Source organism: Salvia miltiorrhiza, chromosome 1 (assembly GCF_028751815.1).
Source record: "Salvia miltiorrhiza cultivar Shanhuang (shh) chromosome 1, IMPLAD_Smil_shh, whole genome shotgun sequence".
In the NCBI taxonomy this organism is placed as follows: Eukaryota; Viridiplantae; Streptophyta; class Magnoliopsida; order Lamiales; family Lamiaceae; genus Salvia; species Salvia miltiorrhiza.
In genome coordinates this window covers 55,392,677-55,410,342 of record NC_080387.1, presented here as the reverse complement: position 1 = coordinate 55,410,342, position 17,666 = coordinate 55,392,677, and the positions used below count along the sequence as shown (strand labels likewise).

General features: G+C 38.4%; 3 protein-coding genes across 4 annotated transcripts; all 3 read left to right on the top strand.

Moving 5' to 3' along the window:
* Positions 1 to 29: 29 nt before the first annotated feature.
* Positions 30 to 1,454, top strand: LOC130995334 (splicing factor U2af small subunit B-like). Its single transcript, XM_057920584.1, is given in 2 exon segments — positions 30 to 870; positions 872 to 1,454. Coding segments are annotated over 2 exon segments (864 nt in total). The 5' UTR covers positions 30 to 252; the 3' UTR covers positions 1,118 to 1,454.
* Positions 1,455 to 4,823: 3,369 nt separating this feature from the next.
* LOC130995323 (bZIP transcription factor 60) lies at positions 4,824 to 7,256 on the top strand. Its single transcript, XM_057920574.1, has 3 exons — positions 4,824 to 5,489; positions 6,050 to 6,273; positions 6,760 to 7,256. The coding sequence occupies exons 1-3, from the start codon at positions 5,035 to 5,037 to the stop codon at positions 7,062 to 7,064; spliced, it is 984 nt and encodes a 327-aa protein (XP_057776557.1). The 5' UTR covers positions 4,824 to 5,034; the 3' UTR covers positions 7,065 to 7,256.
* A 975-nt stretch (positions 7,257 to 8,231) lies between these two features.
* LOC130995311 (pyrophosphate--fructose 6-phosphate 1-phosphotransferase subunit alpha) lies at positions 8,232 to 13,833 on the top strand. 2 transcript variants are annotated; one of them, XM_057920562.1, is made up of 19 exons: positions 8,232 to 8,446; positions 9,439 to 9,611; positions 9,735 to 9,847; positions 10,122 to 10,196; positions 10,274 to 10,387; positions 10,471 to 10,538; positions 10,724 to 10,807; positions 11,087 to 11,140; positions 11,428 to 11,508; positions 11,631 to 11,724; positions 11,803 to 11,876; positions 12,075 to 12,185; positions 12,261 to 12,305; positions 12,382 to 12,438; positions 12,682 to 12,786; positions 12,869 to 12,985; positions 13,077 to 13,174; positions 13,284 to 13,449; positions 13,537 to 13,833. In XM_057920562.1, exons 1-19 carry the CDS (start codon positions 8,357 to 8,359, stop codon positions 13,648 to 13,650), a joined length of 1,833 nt encoding a protein of 610 aa, XP_057776545.1. In that variant the 5' UTR covers positions 8,232 to 8,356; the 3' UTR covers positions 13,651 to 13,833. The 2 variants fall into 2 exon arrangements, with proteins under 2 accessions (XP_057776545.1, XP_057776536.1); XM_057920553.1 differs by having other exon boundaries at positions 8,238 to 8,446; positions 13,284 to 13,833.
* The last annotated feature ends 3,833 nt before the right edge of the window (positions 13,834 to 17,666 follow it).

Genomic DNA, 17,666 nt, shown 5'->3' with positions numbered 1-17,666 from the left:
AAGTGGATGAGAGGAGTGACATTTTTGTCGGTATAAGCCTTTGGTGTCCTTGTACAGTTGTACCGAGCGCTACTCGAGTATACTTTTTCTTACAAAATGCAATTTAATTCTATATTCCCGCAAATAGATTTCTAGGTTTTCTTCATTCTTTTCTCAAACCCTAACAAAATCAATCATTCTCCGCTCGGGTTCAATTTACCGCCATTAATCCTCTCCCCAATTGGATTATCGAGGTCTTCGATCCACAAAATAATGGCGGAGCACTTGGCCTCCATTTTCGGCACCGAGAAGGACCGCGTCAACTGCCCGTTCTACTTCAAAATCGGCGCCTGCCGCCACGGCGACCGGTGCTCCCGCCTCCACAACCGCCCGACCATATCGCCGACGCTGCTGCTGTCCAACATGTACCAGCGCCCCGACATGATCACCCCCGGCGTCGACGCCCAGGGCCAGCCGATCGACCCCGACAAGATCCAGGAGCATTTCGAGGATTTCTACGAGGACATATACGAGGAGCTCAGCAAATTCGGCGAAATCGAGAGCCTCAACGTCTGCGACAACCTCGCCGACCACATGATCGGAAATGTCTACGTCCAGTTCAAGGAGGAGGATCAGGCGGCGGCTGCGCTCAACGCGTTGCAGGGGAGGTTCTACTCCGGCCGTCCGATTATCGCCGATTTCTCGCCTGTCACCGATTTTCGCGAGGCTACCTGCCGGCAGTATGAGGAGAACAGCTGTAACCGTGGCGGATACTGCAATTTTATGCATGTTAAGATGATCGGTAGGGAGCTGAGGAGGAAGCTGTATGGTACCCGCCATGGCAGGTTTTGGGGAACTAGGAGCCGCAGCAGGAGTGCGAAGCCCCGCGCATCATAAGCGTGAGAGGGAGAGGAGTAATGAGAGGGGAAGAGAGAGAGATTATGATAGGCGGGATCACCACCGTGGTAGTGGGAGGAGGAGTGGTGGAGGTGACAGGCATGGTGGGAGGTATGGGAGTGAGAGGAGAAGGCATGGAGGGAGTCCGAGGAGGAGCAGGAGTCCGGTGAGGGAAGGGAGCGAGGAGCGTAGAGCTAGGATTGAGCAGTGGAATCGGGAGAGGGAGGAGAAGGGACAGTGATGCTGTTGGGATTGTTGTATTTGTTTATACTCCCTTTTCGGCATTGCATACTTTCTTTTCGTGTTGCTATGTCTTGGTAGTTCAACTAGTTAGACAGTAAACATGCAGCTATAACCTAGAATTATGTTTCTTTTTCTGTGGGATTAGATTATATGACCATTAGCATTCTAGTTTGCCGAGAATGAGTCTCGTCACACGTTTGGTGGTTGTTTTCATGAGGTCTTGACATGCTGCTAATATATATGTTCACTGTTGTCTTTAGCTCGTTGTTCTGGTTATTATGGGTTATCCAATTTTCAAGTCCTTATATGTCAATCACAGACACAAGTTTTAGATATCTCCATATTCAAGTTAATATATCTGCTTCTGCTCATACAGGTTAGTTATATTAGAATATGATATGAATTCCCTATTGAACATATAACTGTGGTGAAAACTTCATTAGCTAGAAATCCTGAAATGTGTGGCCTGGCCTTCTGAGCTTTGTGACGTGTAGTTAATAAATATATGGAGGATGCAATAGCTTATGCAAGATTTTTCGCATTTTCTGAAATCAAGTTTAGTTATACCCGGAAGCTTATTGATAGACCAACTTACTCTGAACTGGGTATTTGTACTTACCTTGCAGAAATTTCAACATGAGCCGTGGCTGAACAATCTGTAATCTGCGTGGTCTGCATTTGGTAGTAAATTTTAATGCCATATGATATTACTCGTAATATAGTGACTATTTGTTTTTCCTGTGTTTTTGTGTTTGTTTTAGACACATCTTTCAACAGTAAGTTTTCTATATTAGGCTTAGCATCCATGGTCAGAGTGAATGACTCTGATGAAGTTTTGTCTTCATAGTTTCAATGAAGTCGACTAATCAAGCTATACAGAACTTCTTTTAAGAGTATTGCTTTTTATGGATATAACAAGGATTGTTGTGTTTAACCTATCTATCCACGGTACATGTCTATCTGTTCTACTTGCTGCATTCATTTGTTCTATACTCCTATTTAAGACTTGGGTTAATGGGTTTAGTGATACCTTTGAGAAGTAATAGATTGATCTAGATTGTTGACAAGGACTAGTGTCTAAATTGTTTAGTCTAGTCTTAGCATCAGCTGCAACATATAACAATTCTTTGATATGGCTCTTTATGTATACGCCAACTTGCCATTTCTGGTTTGAGGCTTGATACCGAAGAAGCAAACCAATTCGTCCAATATATCAATTAGTCAGAGACATGCCATATTCATTTATTAGCTCGGTGCACAACCATATCCATTTTGAATTAGTTAAAGAAGCAAGTAAACCAGGGGGCTTAGCCCACTGGCCACCGGGTCCTCACTTAAGTGAAGTGACCCGGGTTCGATCCCTCTTGGGAACGAATTGGTGATTGGAGATATAAGGTGGAGTTTGGTGAATGGAGAGATAAGGTGGTTCTTGGAGTGGATGGAGAACTAACTATTAACATCTAACATGACTTTGACCGATCAAAAAAAAAAAAAAAAAAAAAAAGTTAAAGAAGCAAGTAGGTCTTTATGTTCGAGTCTTCTTTTTCTCATTACATATAGTGCATACTTGGGCACTTATGTTGATACATGCATCCGGTCTATTTGCCCATGGCACATAGGTGCTTTTCGCGTTGCTATGTCTTGTTGGTTTGCTAATTAGACAGTATCTTTGCAACGATAAGACATGGTTATGCTTCCTTTTGCTGTGGCCCTGTGGGATTATGACTGCAGGATTAACTTGTATAACAATTAGTATTGTAGTTGTCAAAAATGAATCACGTCAGAAAACTTGTGTTCAAAGGAATGAAAATTGTGGAAGGGTCCGTTCTATTGCACGTTGCATGACATGTCTTTCTTTTCGCGTTGCTATGGTAGTTTAGCTAGTTAGACAGTAAACATGCCGCTGTATTTCCTTTTATGTGGGATCACGATTGCCGGATTAGTTCATATAACCATTAGCATTTCTAGTTTGTCAAAAATGAATCACATCAGATGACTTGTTCTATAGAATAACCTCTTGCCTTCATGTGGTTTGACGCATTACCAGTATTGTCGTCATGGTTCTGACCTTTGTATAACTATTGTGAATCACGATGCTGACTTGCTCTGTGACCTTGTGAAGATTTCTTGATATAGCTTTGCAGAACTTTTTTCGCGGCCATCAAAGATGCGGGCATATGCTCATCATATCCATTTTAGGCAAAAACTTGTGTTTGATTGGAATTTAATTAACATCAAATAACAATGAAACCTATCAAACAACACACAGTGGAAGACAGGTTAGAATGCAATTTGTTTTAGTAAAAATCCAGTCAAACCCGGATTGGTTTTGGTGCTTATTGAAATTTTGGTCCTACTTGTCTTTTGGGATTGGATTGCTGTGCTTTGGTAGTTTAGCTACTTAGAGTAAGATTTACTTCCTCCGTCCCATAATAAGTGGCCACATTTTTTTCGGCACGGAGATTAAGAAATTGAGTATCATATGTTTTAATAGAGTGTGGCCTACAATTGTTGACCAAATTAATGAGTAATTGTTGACTTAATTAAAGTAATTTTGGTATTTTTAGAAAGTGGCTACAATTGTTGACCAAATTAGTGAGTAATTGTTGACTTAATTAAAATAAACTTTTGCCATTTTTAGAAAGCAGCCACTTATAGTGGGACAGACGAAAAAGGAAATGTGACCACTTATTATGGGACGGAGGGAGTATTAGTTATCTTTCCTAATTAAAATTGTCACATCAATGGTGGACACGTTATGCTTGCCCACGGTGGGTAGGTGATCGGTTCTGCTTAGACCTATTGATACTTTCGGCTTGAATTATAATGTTTGGTTCAAAAATGAGGCCTAGCACGGTTGTCAGGTTGCTCCCCTATCACCGTAAACTACCGTAATTATGTTCACAAAAATAAAATAAAATTATATAGATTTCTTAAAACTTGTTTAGAGAGGGAGTTCTAAAAGGTCAATTGTATTTGTGGAAGTTGATACTTAAAAGTAACGCCGCCACATCTACAACCTCAACAATTAATTTTGTTAAATCTTAGTGAGAGATTAAAATGAAGCCAAGTCCATATCACACTCTGGGCAATTGGGTTAATTGCAAAAGAAAATGCAATCTACAATCATTGTCAAAATAAATGAAACTATGTGCAGAATTAAAGTACAATAATAAATCCTTGTTGGTTCATTTCACACAATTTGATGTGCTACCATGTATCATTGTTATATTTAGTATTTTAATTTTAATAATATTTTTTATAAAATGGATTTTATTTTAATATTATGAATTAAAACTTTATTTCAAAAAATTTAAATTAAAAGGAATTGTGTACCCATCTTCGAATTTACTAATCATAATAATGAATTATTTAACTAATAAAAGAGAAATTCAGCGATTAAAAATAATTACATACTTTAATTAAATGAACTAAATCCAAATTAGTAATTATTAAATTAAATTAAAATATTAAAATTAAAAGAAATTTAAAGAAAATTAATATAATTAAAAATGAAACATTAAATTTCAATTGAATTTTAAATGAGAAAAATAGTAAAAAAATTCCTCCCACCAAACAAAAAGTAAATAGAAAAGTGGAAATGAAGAAATTCACATAGCAAACCACGTGGAACCAAACTTGCGTTCTGATTGGCTGGATGACTTGTCCCCCTAAATACAACGTAAATCTCCGTAGTGTGATCCGACGGTTCAGATCACCCGCCACCTCTCCTTAACCGCGAAGGCAGCAGAAATATCCACGCAGTTGCGCTCCCGCTCCGCCGGGCTCCATAAAACCTGCAGAAATCATCTCTTTCATCTTTGTAAATTCCGTCTTCTACAGTTCCACCGTCAACGTTCATTTTTCTTTTCTTTTTCGATTTGTTGTTATTCTGTTCTGTTCAGTTTAGGGTTAATGGTTGATCGCGGAGTTCTGGGAGATGAACTGAACATCGATTGGGATAATCTTTTGGAAAATTTGCCCGATGACCTCTGCTTCGATTTAGGCAACCTTCCGCCGGCGGATGGGTTGTCTACGTCACCAGATTCCGGCTGTTCTCTGTCGATCGATGACATAGAGCAGTATCTCTTGAACGATGAGTCCTACAAGCCGGCGGATGAGAAAGATGGTTTAGCCGATGAGTTTGTTGCGGACGTGCTTCTCGATTGTTTTCCCGGGTCGGAGTCGGATTCGGATCGGGTCAAGGACTCTTCGGCCAGTCCAGAGTTGGTGGACGTTGTGAATTGCGAGGAGGAGAAAGAGCGGGAGAAGCCCCAAGAGAATGGCGCGGATGGTATGCAGACGGGGGAGAATTGCGCCGCGGACGATGATGGTGATGCCGATGATCCCGATGCGAAGAAACTAAAGAGGTAATTGCTTCTGAGCTTTGATAGTAAATGTTTTGATGTTGTTTTTGGTATGTGTTTGGATAGATACAATAGAAGGAGAATCTGCTTTACTTGTTCGTGAATTAAGGAACTTATCATCTCCTGGTAATGTTGCTTAGTGATTCTAGATGAAGCGCTGATTGATACTGTATTTACATTTTACCACCAGATTATGTATACGAAGAATTCACTTGTTCCTTTCTTCTTCAATCGTAAATGTTATTTAGATCAAAACCCTCTGCTTTAGATTAAGGCAAAAACTTGTGTATATCAGGATGTGGTGCATCCACGCCAATTAGGGTTTACCAATTCGCAATTATGATTTATAATACCCAATTACAGTTTATTAAGCTTTTTAATCAAAATTAGAATTTATTTAGGATGGATGCACCGGAGTGTGCCTCTTAGATTATGTATACGAAGAATTTATTTCCCTTGTTGGGTGTTGGAGGTATTTTGCCTCTTCATGTGGGGAGATTTTGTGGCTCATCTTTAGTTTGTCTCATTGTGTTAGCAAGCGTTGATGAGATATTATCTTCCAGGCAATTGAGAAATAGGGATGCAGCCGTTAGATCGAGGGAAAGGAAGAAGATGCTTGTGCGCGATCTTGAGATGAAGAGCAAGTACTATGAAGCAGAATGCAAGCGGCTTGGGATTTTGCTCCAGTGCTGTCTCGCTGAGAATCAAGCTCTACGGCTATCGTTGCACAGTGGTCAGGCATTTGATGCATCCAGGACCAAGCAGGAGTCTGCTGTGCTCTTGTTGGGTAAGGACTTTCCAACTCCTATACTATCATTCCCAGCACCCAGGAGCCTTTTTGTGCAGTCGTATTTGCTCCGTAAATTGTATGAGGTGTCTTGCAGCGGAGTAGCTGTATGAGCCAGCAAAAAGATTATATTATCATTGAATGCATTTTCATTACTATAAACCTGCATATCTTGGTATCCACCATGTGATTGAGGAGTTTTCATAACTGAACTAGTCTTTATCTATCTGAAAACCTTAGTTTCTTATCTTGCTATCATTGTGATTGAGAAGTCTTTTCGTCGTTGAACTAGTCTTTATCTTCATAAGGAACTACACAATGGCTGTGAATGTGATGGACATAGTGAATTATGTAGTATCTTATGTATGTTGGTTTATGAAAGAAGCATTTTATGTGTTTGTGGTGATATACTTGATCCTTTCCGACCTAATGGTTTCAGCCTTTTTTCGCGCTTTGAATATTAATGGTATATTCTGTGTGGTGCAGAATCCCTGCTGTTGGGTTCCCTGCTTGGGTTCCTGGGCATCATATACCTGTTAATCCTGCCCAGCCAGCTCCTATCAGCTCTGGAAGTGAGTCTTCTGCAAAACGTCAACAACACAGAGCGGAGAAGCGTGGCTCGAAGAGAAGCAGGAAATGAGGATTACAGCTCTATGTTCCATTCGTTTATGATGAGCAAGAGATGCAAAGCTTCGAGATCAAGAATGAAGGTGAGGCTATTTAGCAGCAGAGGTGATGCAGCCAGCACTGTATCTGGTTTCTTGCTAGTTGGTCATCACTTATTTCTCTAGGTTGAGAGAGTGGAGTGGAATACAGGTGTTTTCACTTTGTTTGCTCTCTTTCTTTTGTTGCTTATTACTACTTCTTCTTCTTTCTTAATTTTATTTTATTTTTTTGGGTTTCCTACAAGAACTACTATGACTCTTTGGGTTTTTTGGCTGTGTTGATTACTAGAATAATAAGTGGTTTATCTTATTTCGCAACACACTAATTTCGAAATTGCGTTGCATTAGTTGAAAAATCAAGAATGGGACACATCCAACCGACTTAACGAGTTCAATATAGTGGGAGTGGGACCCAGTCAGTTGACGATATTTACGAAGCATTTGTTGTGAGTAGGTTGTAAAATAATTATTATGCGAAAAAAAGTGTATTTGTGAAGAAGGTATATTAGTATATTACATGGTCCATGGATATACGAATCAGCATATTCTATTCGGATCACACAATTCCATCTGTACACTAAAGCATAAAGTTGGTAAGTAAAGGGTATTTCTGGAAAAGCCTTACAATACGGTTGGTCCATTTTCTTACACCATTTGCAGAAATGTTTTGCAACAAAATATTTTTTTACCAATACCAATAATACTTGACTATATCATTCCATTTAATATTATTCGCACTTCTTGGAAATCAAGTGAAAAAGATTGGAACTCGGGCATTATGGGTAAGATGGCTGTTTTCCTCACCTAAAAAGTGACTAATCAGACTAAATTTATTTTTCATTCACGATGTGCAAGCCACCTACCACCATTACACTCCAAAAATACAAAATTTCCTACGCTCTTATATAAAGTAAATAAAAAGATAAGAAAGATCATGTCATATCTGAAACATGAAAGAATATGGCTCCTTTGGAAAGATCTCAATTTAAACATTTTTATTTAAGCCAAGGAATATATTGCATTAATATTTATACATCAACTTTACAAAATTTGTAAAGTAAAAAGGCAAACACAAAATTACAAATTACTTTGAACTCGGATGAGATCTTCTGTTTCAAATTTTACGTTTTATAATTCATTTTCCACTATTAATTATACTATTTTAATAATATTATTATATAATAAATATTTATTATTATTGTTATAGTATAACTTAATTTTAGAATAAGCAATTAAACCAATTATTATTTTTAATTAAAAATATAAAACCCTAAACAGTAGAGTGGTTACACTTAAACAAAGGGGCAGCAGCGACTCGGTTGGTAATACCGCCCCTTTTTCGTATATATACAAACGGGAAGAAATTAAGAAGAAGAAAACGAGAGATAGTTTGCAGCTGGTTTTTGAAGTCTGAAGAAATGGACTCCGATTATGGGATAGCAAGAGAACTCTCTGATCTACAGAAGCTCCGGTCGCTCTACGAACCTCAGCTCCCGCCCTGCCTCCAGGTCTCTCTCTCACTCTCTCTCTTAAGAAAAAAAAAATATGTAAAGCCTACGATCCTAGTTTCGTTGCGTTTTTTGTTTTGACTGTTAATTTTGGTTTGAATTCACTTATTGAGAACTAGCAAAAGTTTTAGGGAGAAGTTTACGAGCTCACGTTTAGTAAAAGAGATCCTATATTTTGGACTGGCTGATGTGTTCGTGCATCTTCTGATTGTTGTTGCAATGTGCTACTTATTTTTAGGCAGTGTGGTGATCTGAACTACTTATGTTTAGGCACTGTGGTGATCTGACCTACTTATTTTTAGGCAGTGTGGTTGTGGTAATCTGAGATAGGCATGGCAATGGGTCGGATCTGGACCGGATCTTGCTAGGTCTACATCCAGATTCGATTTTTTTTTACATCAGTTCAGATCCATCGGGTCTAGTGGTGTAATGAATACTAATAAAAATTAGAATATCAAATCGAACAGTACTTATTTGATTAGTTATTTTACAACCCTAGTGGTAGAGTGTAGCTTGTAGAGGAAGAAGGGATTTTAGTCTTAGAAATTGAAGACACGGTGAGAATTTACCATTATGGACGTAATTTCTTTGTATTTTCCTTTTTTTAATCATGAATTATTATTAGGTGTCATAATACTTCATATACAAAAAGGTGTTAGTCGTGCAAAGCATGGTGTAACATAGTATATAAATATTATAGTATTTGTACATATGTGTACATGTATATATTTGGTCGAATATGTGAGAATATCAAATTGAATATCATAATTTTGTATTTCTATATAAATACTAATCGAATAAAAATTATTTTTAGCCGAAGTATAAAATTTCGAATTCGAAACCAACCGAGTCGAGATCCATAAGATCTTGATTCACATCTGTTCAAAATTTACCCATGCAATTTTTCACCATGTGTATTGCTTAGACAGAAAAGAGTGGTTGGCTTGCTGATTTCTGTTTGTATTTTTAAAACATATGATTGCATTGGACAGGGAACTACAGTTCGTGTCGAGTTTGGTGATGCAACCACAGCTGCAGATCCCACTGGTTCTCACACCATTAAAAGGTCTTTTCCTCACACTTATGGTCAACGTTTAGCACACTTCCTCAGAGCTACGGCTAAGGTTCCTGATGCTCAAATAATCACTGATCACCCTGCAGTTCGGTATGTAATCCATTACCACTGAATTTAGAAAGAATAATTGCGTTTTACATACGTTGAAGTAGATTTGTTTCTCCTCCATTAAATCTAATTACCAATGAGTTAACTTCTTATATCTTGTCACAGGGTAGGAGTGGTGTTTTGTGGTAGACAATCTCCCGGAGGACATAATGTAATTTGGGGCCTTTTTGAAGCTCTAAAAGTGCACAATCCGAAAAGTGTGTTGCTCGGTTTTTTGGGTGAGGAGTCTACTCTTTTTCTTAGATTTATGGTGCTCCCTTATTTTTGTCCAGTTGCTTGCTTGAGTAAATCTCCTTAATTTTATTGGTTTTGTTGTGGGCCTTTTTTTTTTTAGTTATTATGCTTTTGATCACTTAATCTACTAGTTAGTCATCAATCATCATGTATTTCCTACTAGTTTTGTTGGTCCTTCCTCATGTCTTGCTCCTCTTGGCCGATTGTGTTCTTTTTAAATGAAATATAGTATGTTGAAGTCTTGCGCATATTTTCCAGGTGGTTCTGAAGGTTTATTTGCTCAAAAAACTTTAGAGATCAGTGATGAGATTCTTGCAACCTACAAAAACCAAGGTAATCTGACATGTAGGAAATCTGACATGTTAGTTGAATTCTCAGATCACTTATGCTTGTTGAGTTATACTGTAAAGGTGGTTATGATTTGTTGGGACGGACAAAAGATCAAATTAGAACAACTCAACAAGTCAATGCAACACTTGATGCATGCACAACTTTGAAGCTGGATGCTCTTGTCATTATTGGGGGTATGTTTTGTTTTTTCTTCCCCTAACTTTCCATGATATACTTTATATCAGTTTCTTGACTTTTCTTTGTCGTGCTTATGAAGGTGTGACATCAAACACAGATGCTGCCCAACTTGCAGAAACATTTGCAGAAAGGAAGTGTCCAACAAAGGTCTACTACATGAACTTGTGCCTCATCAAACATATTGCTTAGAAGTGTTGCTTTTACTTTTCTGACCATGCCTTGTAACCTCATTATTAGCACCTAGTGTTTATTCTCATCTATGCAGTTTGTTCAGTTTTGACTTTTGTATTACTTTTATTTGTCCTTATTCTAAACATAGCTAAACTTTGCAGGTTGTTGGTATTCCTGTTACTCTAAATGGAGATCTTAAAAACCATTTTGTTGAGACAAATGTAGGTTTTGACACAATTTGTAAGGTAATAATTTCTGTTCCAGATTTCTCCAGTTTGTCTTGAGGGTTGAAAATGTGATGACATGTTAGTTTGTTATGTATTGTTTCCTTTCTGGTCATCTTATTCTTCTCATGAACACTCCAATGTATCAATCCTGACAATTTTCTTATCTGGTCATCTTATTATTCACTCATTCTATCTTCAAGCAAATTAATACAAATTCCAACAAAAAATATGCAGAAAATATGCATTTCCATTCTATAAGCAAATGAAATGATTATAAGTCTTGTTTACTTATTGTAGGTTAATTCCCAGCTCATCAGCAATGTGTGCACTGATGCACTCTCCGCAGAGAAGGTAAGCAACTTACTTCATGTAATTCTGCATTTTATTGCTAGAGATCCTTCAGGAGTGACTTGCCTGTTTTCACTTGTGACTGTACTAATTTTTGGGCCTTTTCTTATCCGCATGAAAATTTTGATATTATGTAACCAAGAAGTCTCTTTATGTGAAGAACCTGGGGTCCTATTGATTATATATGACTGACTTTTGACTATGAAAGACAGGATCTATGGTCCATAGTTCGACATCAGGTTTATATTTTCTTACAAACTCTGAAGAATTTTGTTCTCTCTGCCGTGCAGTATTATTATTTTATAAGACTCATGGGAAGAAAGGCATCTCAAGTTGCACTGGAGTGCACACTTCAGTCTCATCCCAATATGGTCTGTACTTATTTCTTTCTTTTCTTATATCAGTTTGATTGGAAACTTTCCATTACAAGAATGAACTTCAAGATATTGTATGATTTCTTTGTCTCTTAGAGAGGTTTGATCATTCAATACAGGTAATTCTTGCGGAAGAGGTGGATGCATCTAAGCTTACACTTTTTGACATCACCAAACAATTATGCGATGCTGTTCAAGCAAGGGCTGAACAAGGTCCGTCAAGAGCTCTTGTTGGTTCTTCATTGTTTGCACCAACTAATCCTTTCTGAAAGTTTTAATTTTTCTTTTCAGATAAATACCATGGTGTAGTTCTATTGCCTGAGGGGCTCATAGAAAGTATTCCTGAAGTATATGCTCTGTTGCAGGTAAACTGGATTGCTCTTTGGCTTCTTAAGTTTTTTCTCAGCTTCTGACTTTCTCCGTCCTACATAAAATAAATATAGATGAAAGAATAAACATAAATAAGAAACTGAGATGATTAGAGCCGGAGATTTTTTGTCATATTCTGATTTGATATGGATATGAAGTTATTGTGCATCTGTAATAATTTGGTACCTCTCCAGGAAATTCATAGTTTACTCAGGAAAGGTGTCTCTGCTGACAATATTTCTGGTCAACTTTCACCATGGGCTTCTGCATTATTCGAATTCCTGCCTCCTTTTATTAGAAATCAGGTACTTGTGTTATATACGGATCTTTAATATATCTGCCATATTTTATTTATGCTGAAAGTTAATTTTGTGTTATAGCTCCTTCTTCACCCAGAATCAGATGACTCTGCGCAGCTCTCTCAGGTACTGGAAAAATGTCTATTTTGTATCTATAGGCAAGGTGTTTATTTATCAACTAATCTTACTTTCACCTTGACAGATTGAGACGGAAAAGCTCTTAGCTCATCTTGTTGAAACAGAAATGAATAAACGGCTGGTAACTAACTTGCATGCTTTTGTTTTATATTCACTACAGTATTCTAAGCTAACTCAAGCTTTTGTTATATGATTTCGGACGTGTTAGTGAATTTGCTACTTCATGCTATCAAGCTTTATATATTCCTACATTGTGTGTCAAGACTGGACTTTGAGATTTTCTACTCACCCGTTTCTTTTGGTACTTGATACTATCGAAAGATGGCTTATATGGATTTTGGCATTTTGCTGCATCTTCTTGCAGGAAGAAGGAACCTACAAGGGGAAGAAATTCAATGCAATTTGCCATTTCTTCGGTTATCAGGCTCGCGGATCACTGCCTTCCAAGTTTGATTGTGACTATGCTTATGTAAATTATATTTTCAATTTTATGCTAGCATTTTGGTTAGTATTTCCTAAAGCTAGGGCTTATAGCAATGTTGTTATTGTAGGTGCTTGGTCATATCGGCTATCACATAATCGCTGCTGGGTTGAATGGTTATATGGCGACTGTTAACAACTTGAAGAACCCCGTGAATAAGTGGCGGTGTGGTGCTGCTCCTATCACAGTACAATCTCTATCCCTGCAAAATTTTGCTATAAAACCGCTACTTAACATCGTAAAGATATAGTAAGAAAGTTGTGATTTACACCTCTCAGGCTATGATGACAGTGAGGCGGTATGGTAATAACCCCTCAATCCTTGGACAACCAGCCCTGCATCCTGCAACTGTCGATTTGAAGGGCAAGGCCTACCAGTAGGCCTCTCTCTCTCTCTCTCTATCTCTCTCTCTCTCTCGCACGCGCGCACACATCCTTATTCATGATAAGAAACATGACATGGATGCTTGATATTTGTTTGGCAAGGTTGCTGAGACAGAATGCAACCAAGTTCTTGATGGACGACATCTACAGAAACCCCGGCCCCCTTCAGTTTGAAGGCCCCGGTGCTGATGCCAGACCCGTGATCCTCTGCGTTGAAGATCAGGATTACATGGGACGCATCAAGGAACTGCAAGAATACCTCGAGAAGGTGTGTGCGAAAATTGTGATGATCCTCGTACTTCTATTTTTTGTGCAGTATTATGAACAACAGAGTTGGTTGGTTTTGATTCTACAGGTGCGAGCCATCGTTAAACCAGGTTGCTCTCAAGATGTTGTGAAAGCTGCTCTCTCAGCCATGGCTTCTGTTACTGACATTCTCTCGGTAATGTCCTCCCCTTCCAGTTCGTAGAAGAAGCACATTTTACTTTGTTGCAGACTACAACTGTTTTCTTTTTTTTCCTTTTTATTTCTTCTATTTTTGGTGGTGCTACCTATGGATTTCAGATGTTGTGGTTTGTACTACTCCTTCCTTATCAGAATAAACTAACATATAAACCCAGTTTTGCATTAATGGTGCGGACTTTCTTTGCTTTGTCTGTGACCTTTTAATTGTGAATGAACTGTGGGAAAATAACAAATAACCAAATAAACCACGATTGTGGCTGGTTTCTAGGGTAAACTAACCCCACTAATATTAGTGTGAAATGTGATTTTATTTCTTAAATAGAAGAATTTGGTAAAACATAGATTTTTGTGTTAAAGTTTATCTGAATTTTGATCTTTGTGTCTTTCAGATTACAGTCACAATCCGGGTCATTATGATGTGTTATAAACAATCCATTACAGAATTTTAATACAAAAATTCATTTATATTTGGGTTAATTGCCTGTAAATTCATAATATTTTTACGGAATTGATTTTTGCTCCCAATTAAAAAAATCTGCTTTTAAATACATAACCTTTCATTTTTGTCTCGTTTTTGTCCGGTGACCGGTTTTCTCTTACCCCAACACCGAAAATGACACGGTGGCAGTCGGAATTGATGCCGTGGCAGTTAGAAATTGACACCTAAGCATATTATGACATGTGACATAAAATAAAAAAGAAAAATCCCCCCATCGTCTTCTTCCCCTTTCCCCCACCCCAAACCTTAATTCCCCCTTCCCCAATCTGGCGCCGTCCGTACCCCCTCTCGTTCCCCCACCTTAGTGCCGCTGCTGCCTCAATGGAATTTGAAAACGACGGCAACGCTAGAGTACCCTTCTCTGCCCAAATCCATAACGACCAAAGCATCGGATTTGAGAACGACGACGACTGAACCAGATGGAGGAAGAGAGCTAGGGCTCATAATCGATTTGAGAAGGGGGATAGGACAAACGAGACGCGGTCGGTCTTCCAATTATGGTGGCTGAAATCTTGACAGAAAAATGAGAGATGCAAGACTTGATTTTGGAGGGGGAAGATTATTTGAGAAATTGAGAGAGAGAGAGACGACTTGAGAGAGAGGGCGAGGCCAACTCTCGTCCCTCCGTTGCCCCTGCCCCTTCCTCTGCTCACAGCTCCTGCTTTCCGCCGCTGCCACCCTCTACTACGACCTCAGAAGCGCCGATGCCCTTCCCGCGCCGACGGCATTTGGAGGAAAAAATGGGAAATGAGAAAAAACTGTCTGCCAAAATCATCGGCAAACCAGAATCTGTAAGACCTGATTTCATTCGCTGATTTGGAGGTGTGTCAATTTCATTTGGAGTTTGATTTGATTTCATTTGTTGGAGTTTGATTTGGTTGTTGCAGTACGTGATGGTGGTGGTGAATGGAGGTGTGTCAATTTCATTTGCAGATGATTTTGGCAACAACTTTAGATTCGGTTTTGGGCGGCGCCGGTGGTGGTGGCAGGGGGGAGGCGGCGGCCGATTAGGGGAGGGGAATTAGGGTTTGAGATTGGGGGTTTGGGAAAGATGATGATGATGTAGAATTTTTTTTCTTTATTTTATTTTATTTTATGCCACATGTCATAATATGCTTACGTGTCAATTTTCGGCTGCCACGGCATCAATTCCGCTGCCAACATGTCATTCCGGCGTCGGAGTAAGAAAAATAGATCACCAAACAAAAACGAGACAAAAATGAAAGGTTATGTATTTAAAAGCATATTTTAAAAATTGGGAGCAAAAACCAATTCCGTGAAAACGTTATGGATTTACAGGCAATTAACCGTTTATATTTTTAGGTAGAATGTAAACTAAAATTTTCATTTCTTATTCTTTATTTGTTCTTATATATATACACATGAAATCAATATAAAATTATTCTTCATATACAAATGAAAAAAAGAAAAAGAAAATTATGGTTTATATTCTTGTTAGTTCTATAATGTTCGAAACTTTCTCAAAAAATTTACGTATGCATGATCTCCATTCAGAATGAATCTTTTTCATATTGAAAGAATCCCAAATTTAAGTGCACAAATTCTGAAATCAGCCAAGAGGGGAAGTGACCGTACCAAAAATAAATAAGTCCAAACTCAGCACTACTCCCATTAAAGGAATTAAAAGAAGATCACAGATGTACGTGTGTTAACTTATTGGCAGGAGGTTAATGTTTAAGACCTGAGATCTTGGTTTCGAATTCTCCGTTGCGCGATCTTTGAACTTTTTTATGTACTTATGTAATTTATAAAAAAAAAAAAAAACCACAAAAAAGTACTTTTTCAGTTCACAAAAAATAATCCTAAAAAAGTACAGCATGAATTTTAATAAAAATAATTAAGTATATTCTAATAATAATAATTTTATTTTATAAATTACATAAGTAAATAAAGAAATTCAAAAACCGAGCGACGGATAACTCGAACCCAAGACATCAGGTCTTGGACATTAACCTCTTACTCTAGGCCAACATACACACAATATTATTTGTGATATTCATAATAATAATTGATTGTAGTGTGATGGAGAGATGAATCCACTATGTGATAGAATATTTTCAATAATAAAAACGAATTAATTTTTGTGAACGACTCATGATAATAATTAAAAAAAAAAAACTATTTTTTATAAACAAAAGGATTATCCGAAAAAGCTGATGAGGAGTAAATCTTACATCAGTGCTGATAGCTTGCTTTTATTATTTGCGGAAAGAAATAATTCGCGAAATATACGAAAACGGTAAAACATCACTCACCAGAGCTGAGGAAATGATATAAAATCAGAGCTATCTATATGGGTGATACAACTACTGGATCTGTACCGGGGGAGCCCAACATCTCAAACGAAGGAGCAGCCCAATCGGGAGAAGGCCCAATTACTGATCGACGGCCCGTTCGCAACAAGAAGGTCCCTGGGCGCTTTCAAGACTTTGTTATGTAGCAGACGAAGGAGCACCTGGCCTTGGGGACCACCTTTCTGTTAGGAGCATCTTTCCGTTGTGTTTTCTGCATGTTTGTGTAGTGCCATTTTGGGCAAGTAGTCATTAAATAGCCGAATGCAGATGTACGTTGCAATTAATGAATGAACAAGTCTGCTGCTTAATTCCTTCTCTCTCTGTCTTTTCTTGGAGTTTTGGCTCACTCGAAGTAGTCTATATTGAATTATCTTATCATTGGTGCTTTCATTATTTTCCTCTCTTCCCATGGCAGACTCTGATATCTTGTCCGCAATCCACACCCTTCAAGCTCACATTGACTCACAAACAGCCCACCTGGAAAATCAGATCGCCGCCACAACTAACACCCTCACTAAATTCATGTCTACTGCCGATTCCACTCGCCATCTGCGGCGAAAGAGAAGTTATTACTTCCGCCGGACCACAGCAACAGGTGTTGGTTCAATGGGCTGGAGAACCACCAGAATGCTCAACTTGGGAATCAAAGGAGAGGGTGCAACGTTCATTCCCAAACTTTAACCTTGAGGACAAGGTTATTTTTGAAGGTAGGGAGAATGATACAACTACTGGATCTGTACCGGGGGAGCCCAACATCTCAAACGAAGGAGCAACCCAATCGGGAGAAGGCCCAATTACTGATCGACGGCCTGTTCGCAACAAGAAGGTCCCTGGGCGCTTTCAAGACTTTGTTATGTAGCAGACGAAGGAGCACCTGACCTTGGGGACCACCTTTCTGTTAGGAGCATCTTTCCGTTGTGTTTTCTACATGTTTGTGTAGTGCCATTTTGGGCAAGTAGTCATTAAATAGCCGAATGCTGATGTACGTTGCAATTAATGAATGAACAAGTCTGCTGCTTAATTCCTTCTCTCTCTCTCTTTTCTTGGAGTTTTGGCTCACTCGAAGTAGTCTATATTGAATTATCTTATCATTGTGTTAATCATGAAATAAGAGGCATGTCAGCGCCATTTAAAAAAGAACCAAAGACAACGTTAAAGCTGAAGTGGCATTTTTAAGAAGAGTGCAATTGTTCAAAGATCATCGAT

Excerpts from the sequence above, each read along its gene's own strand:
- LOC130995323 (XM_057920574.1), top strand. The coding sequence starts at position 5,035 with ATGGTTGATCGCGGAGTTCTGGGAGATGAACTGAACATCGATTGGGAT. Across the intron at positions 5,490-6,049 it reads GATGCGAAGAAACTAAAGAG|GCAATTGAGAAATAGGGATG; the intron begins GTAATTGCTTCT and ends ATTATCTTCCAG. Across the intron at positions 6,274-6,759 it reads GTCTGCTGTGCTCTTGTTGG|AATCCCTGCTGTTGGGTTCC; the intron begins GTAAGGACTTTC and ends TGTGTGGTGCAG.
- LOC130995311 (XM_057920553.1), top strand. The coding sequence starts at position 8,357 with ATGGACTCCGATTATGGGATAGCAAGAGAACTCTCTGATCTACAGAAG. Across the intron at positions 11,141-11,427 it reads ATGCACTCTCCGCAGAGAAG|TATTATTATTTTATAAGACT; the intron begins GTAAGCAACTTA and ends TCTGCCGTGCAG. Across the intron at positions 11,877-12,074 it reads AAGTATATGCTCTGTTGCAG|GAAATTCATAGTTTACTCAG; the intron begins GTAAACTGGATT and ends GTACCTCTCCAG.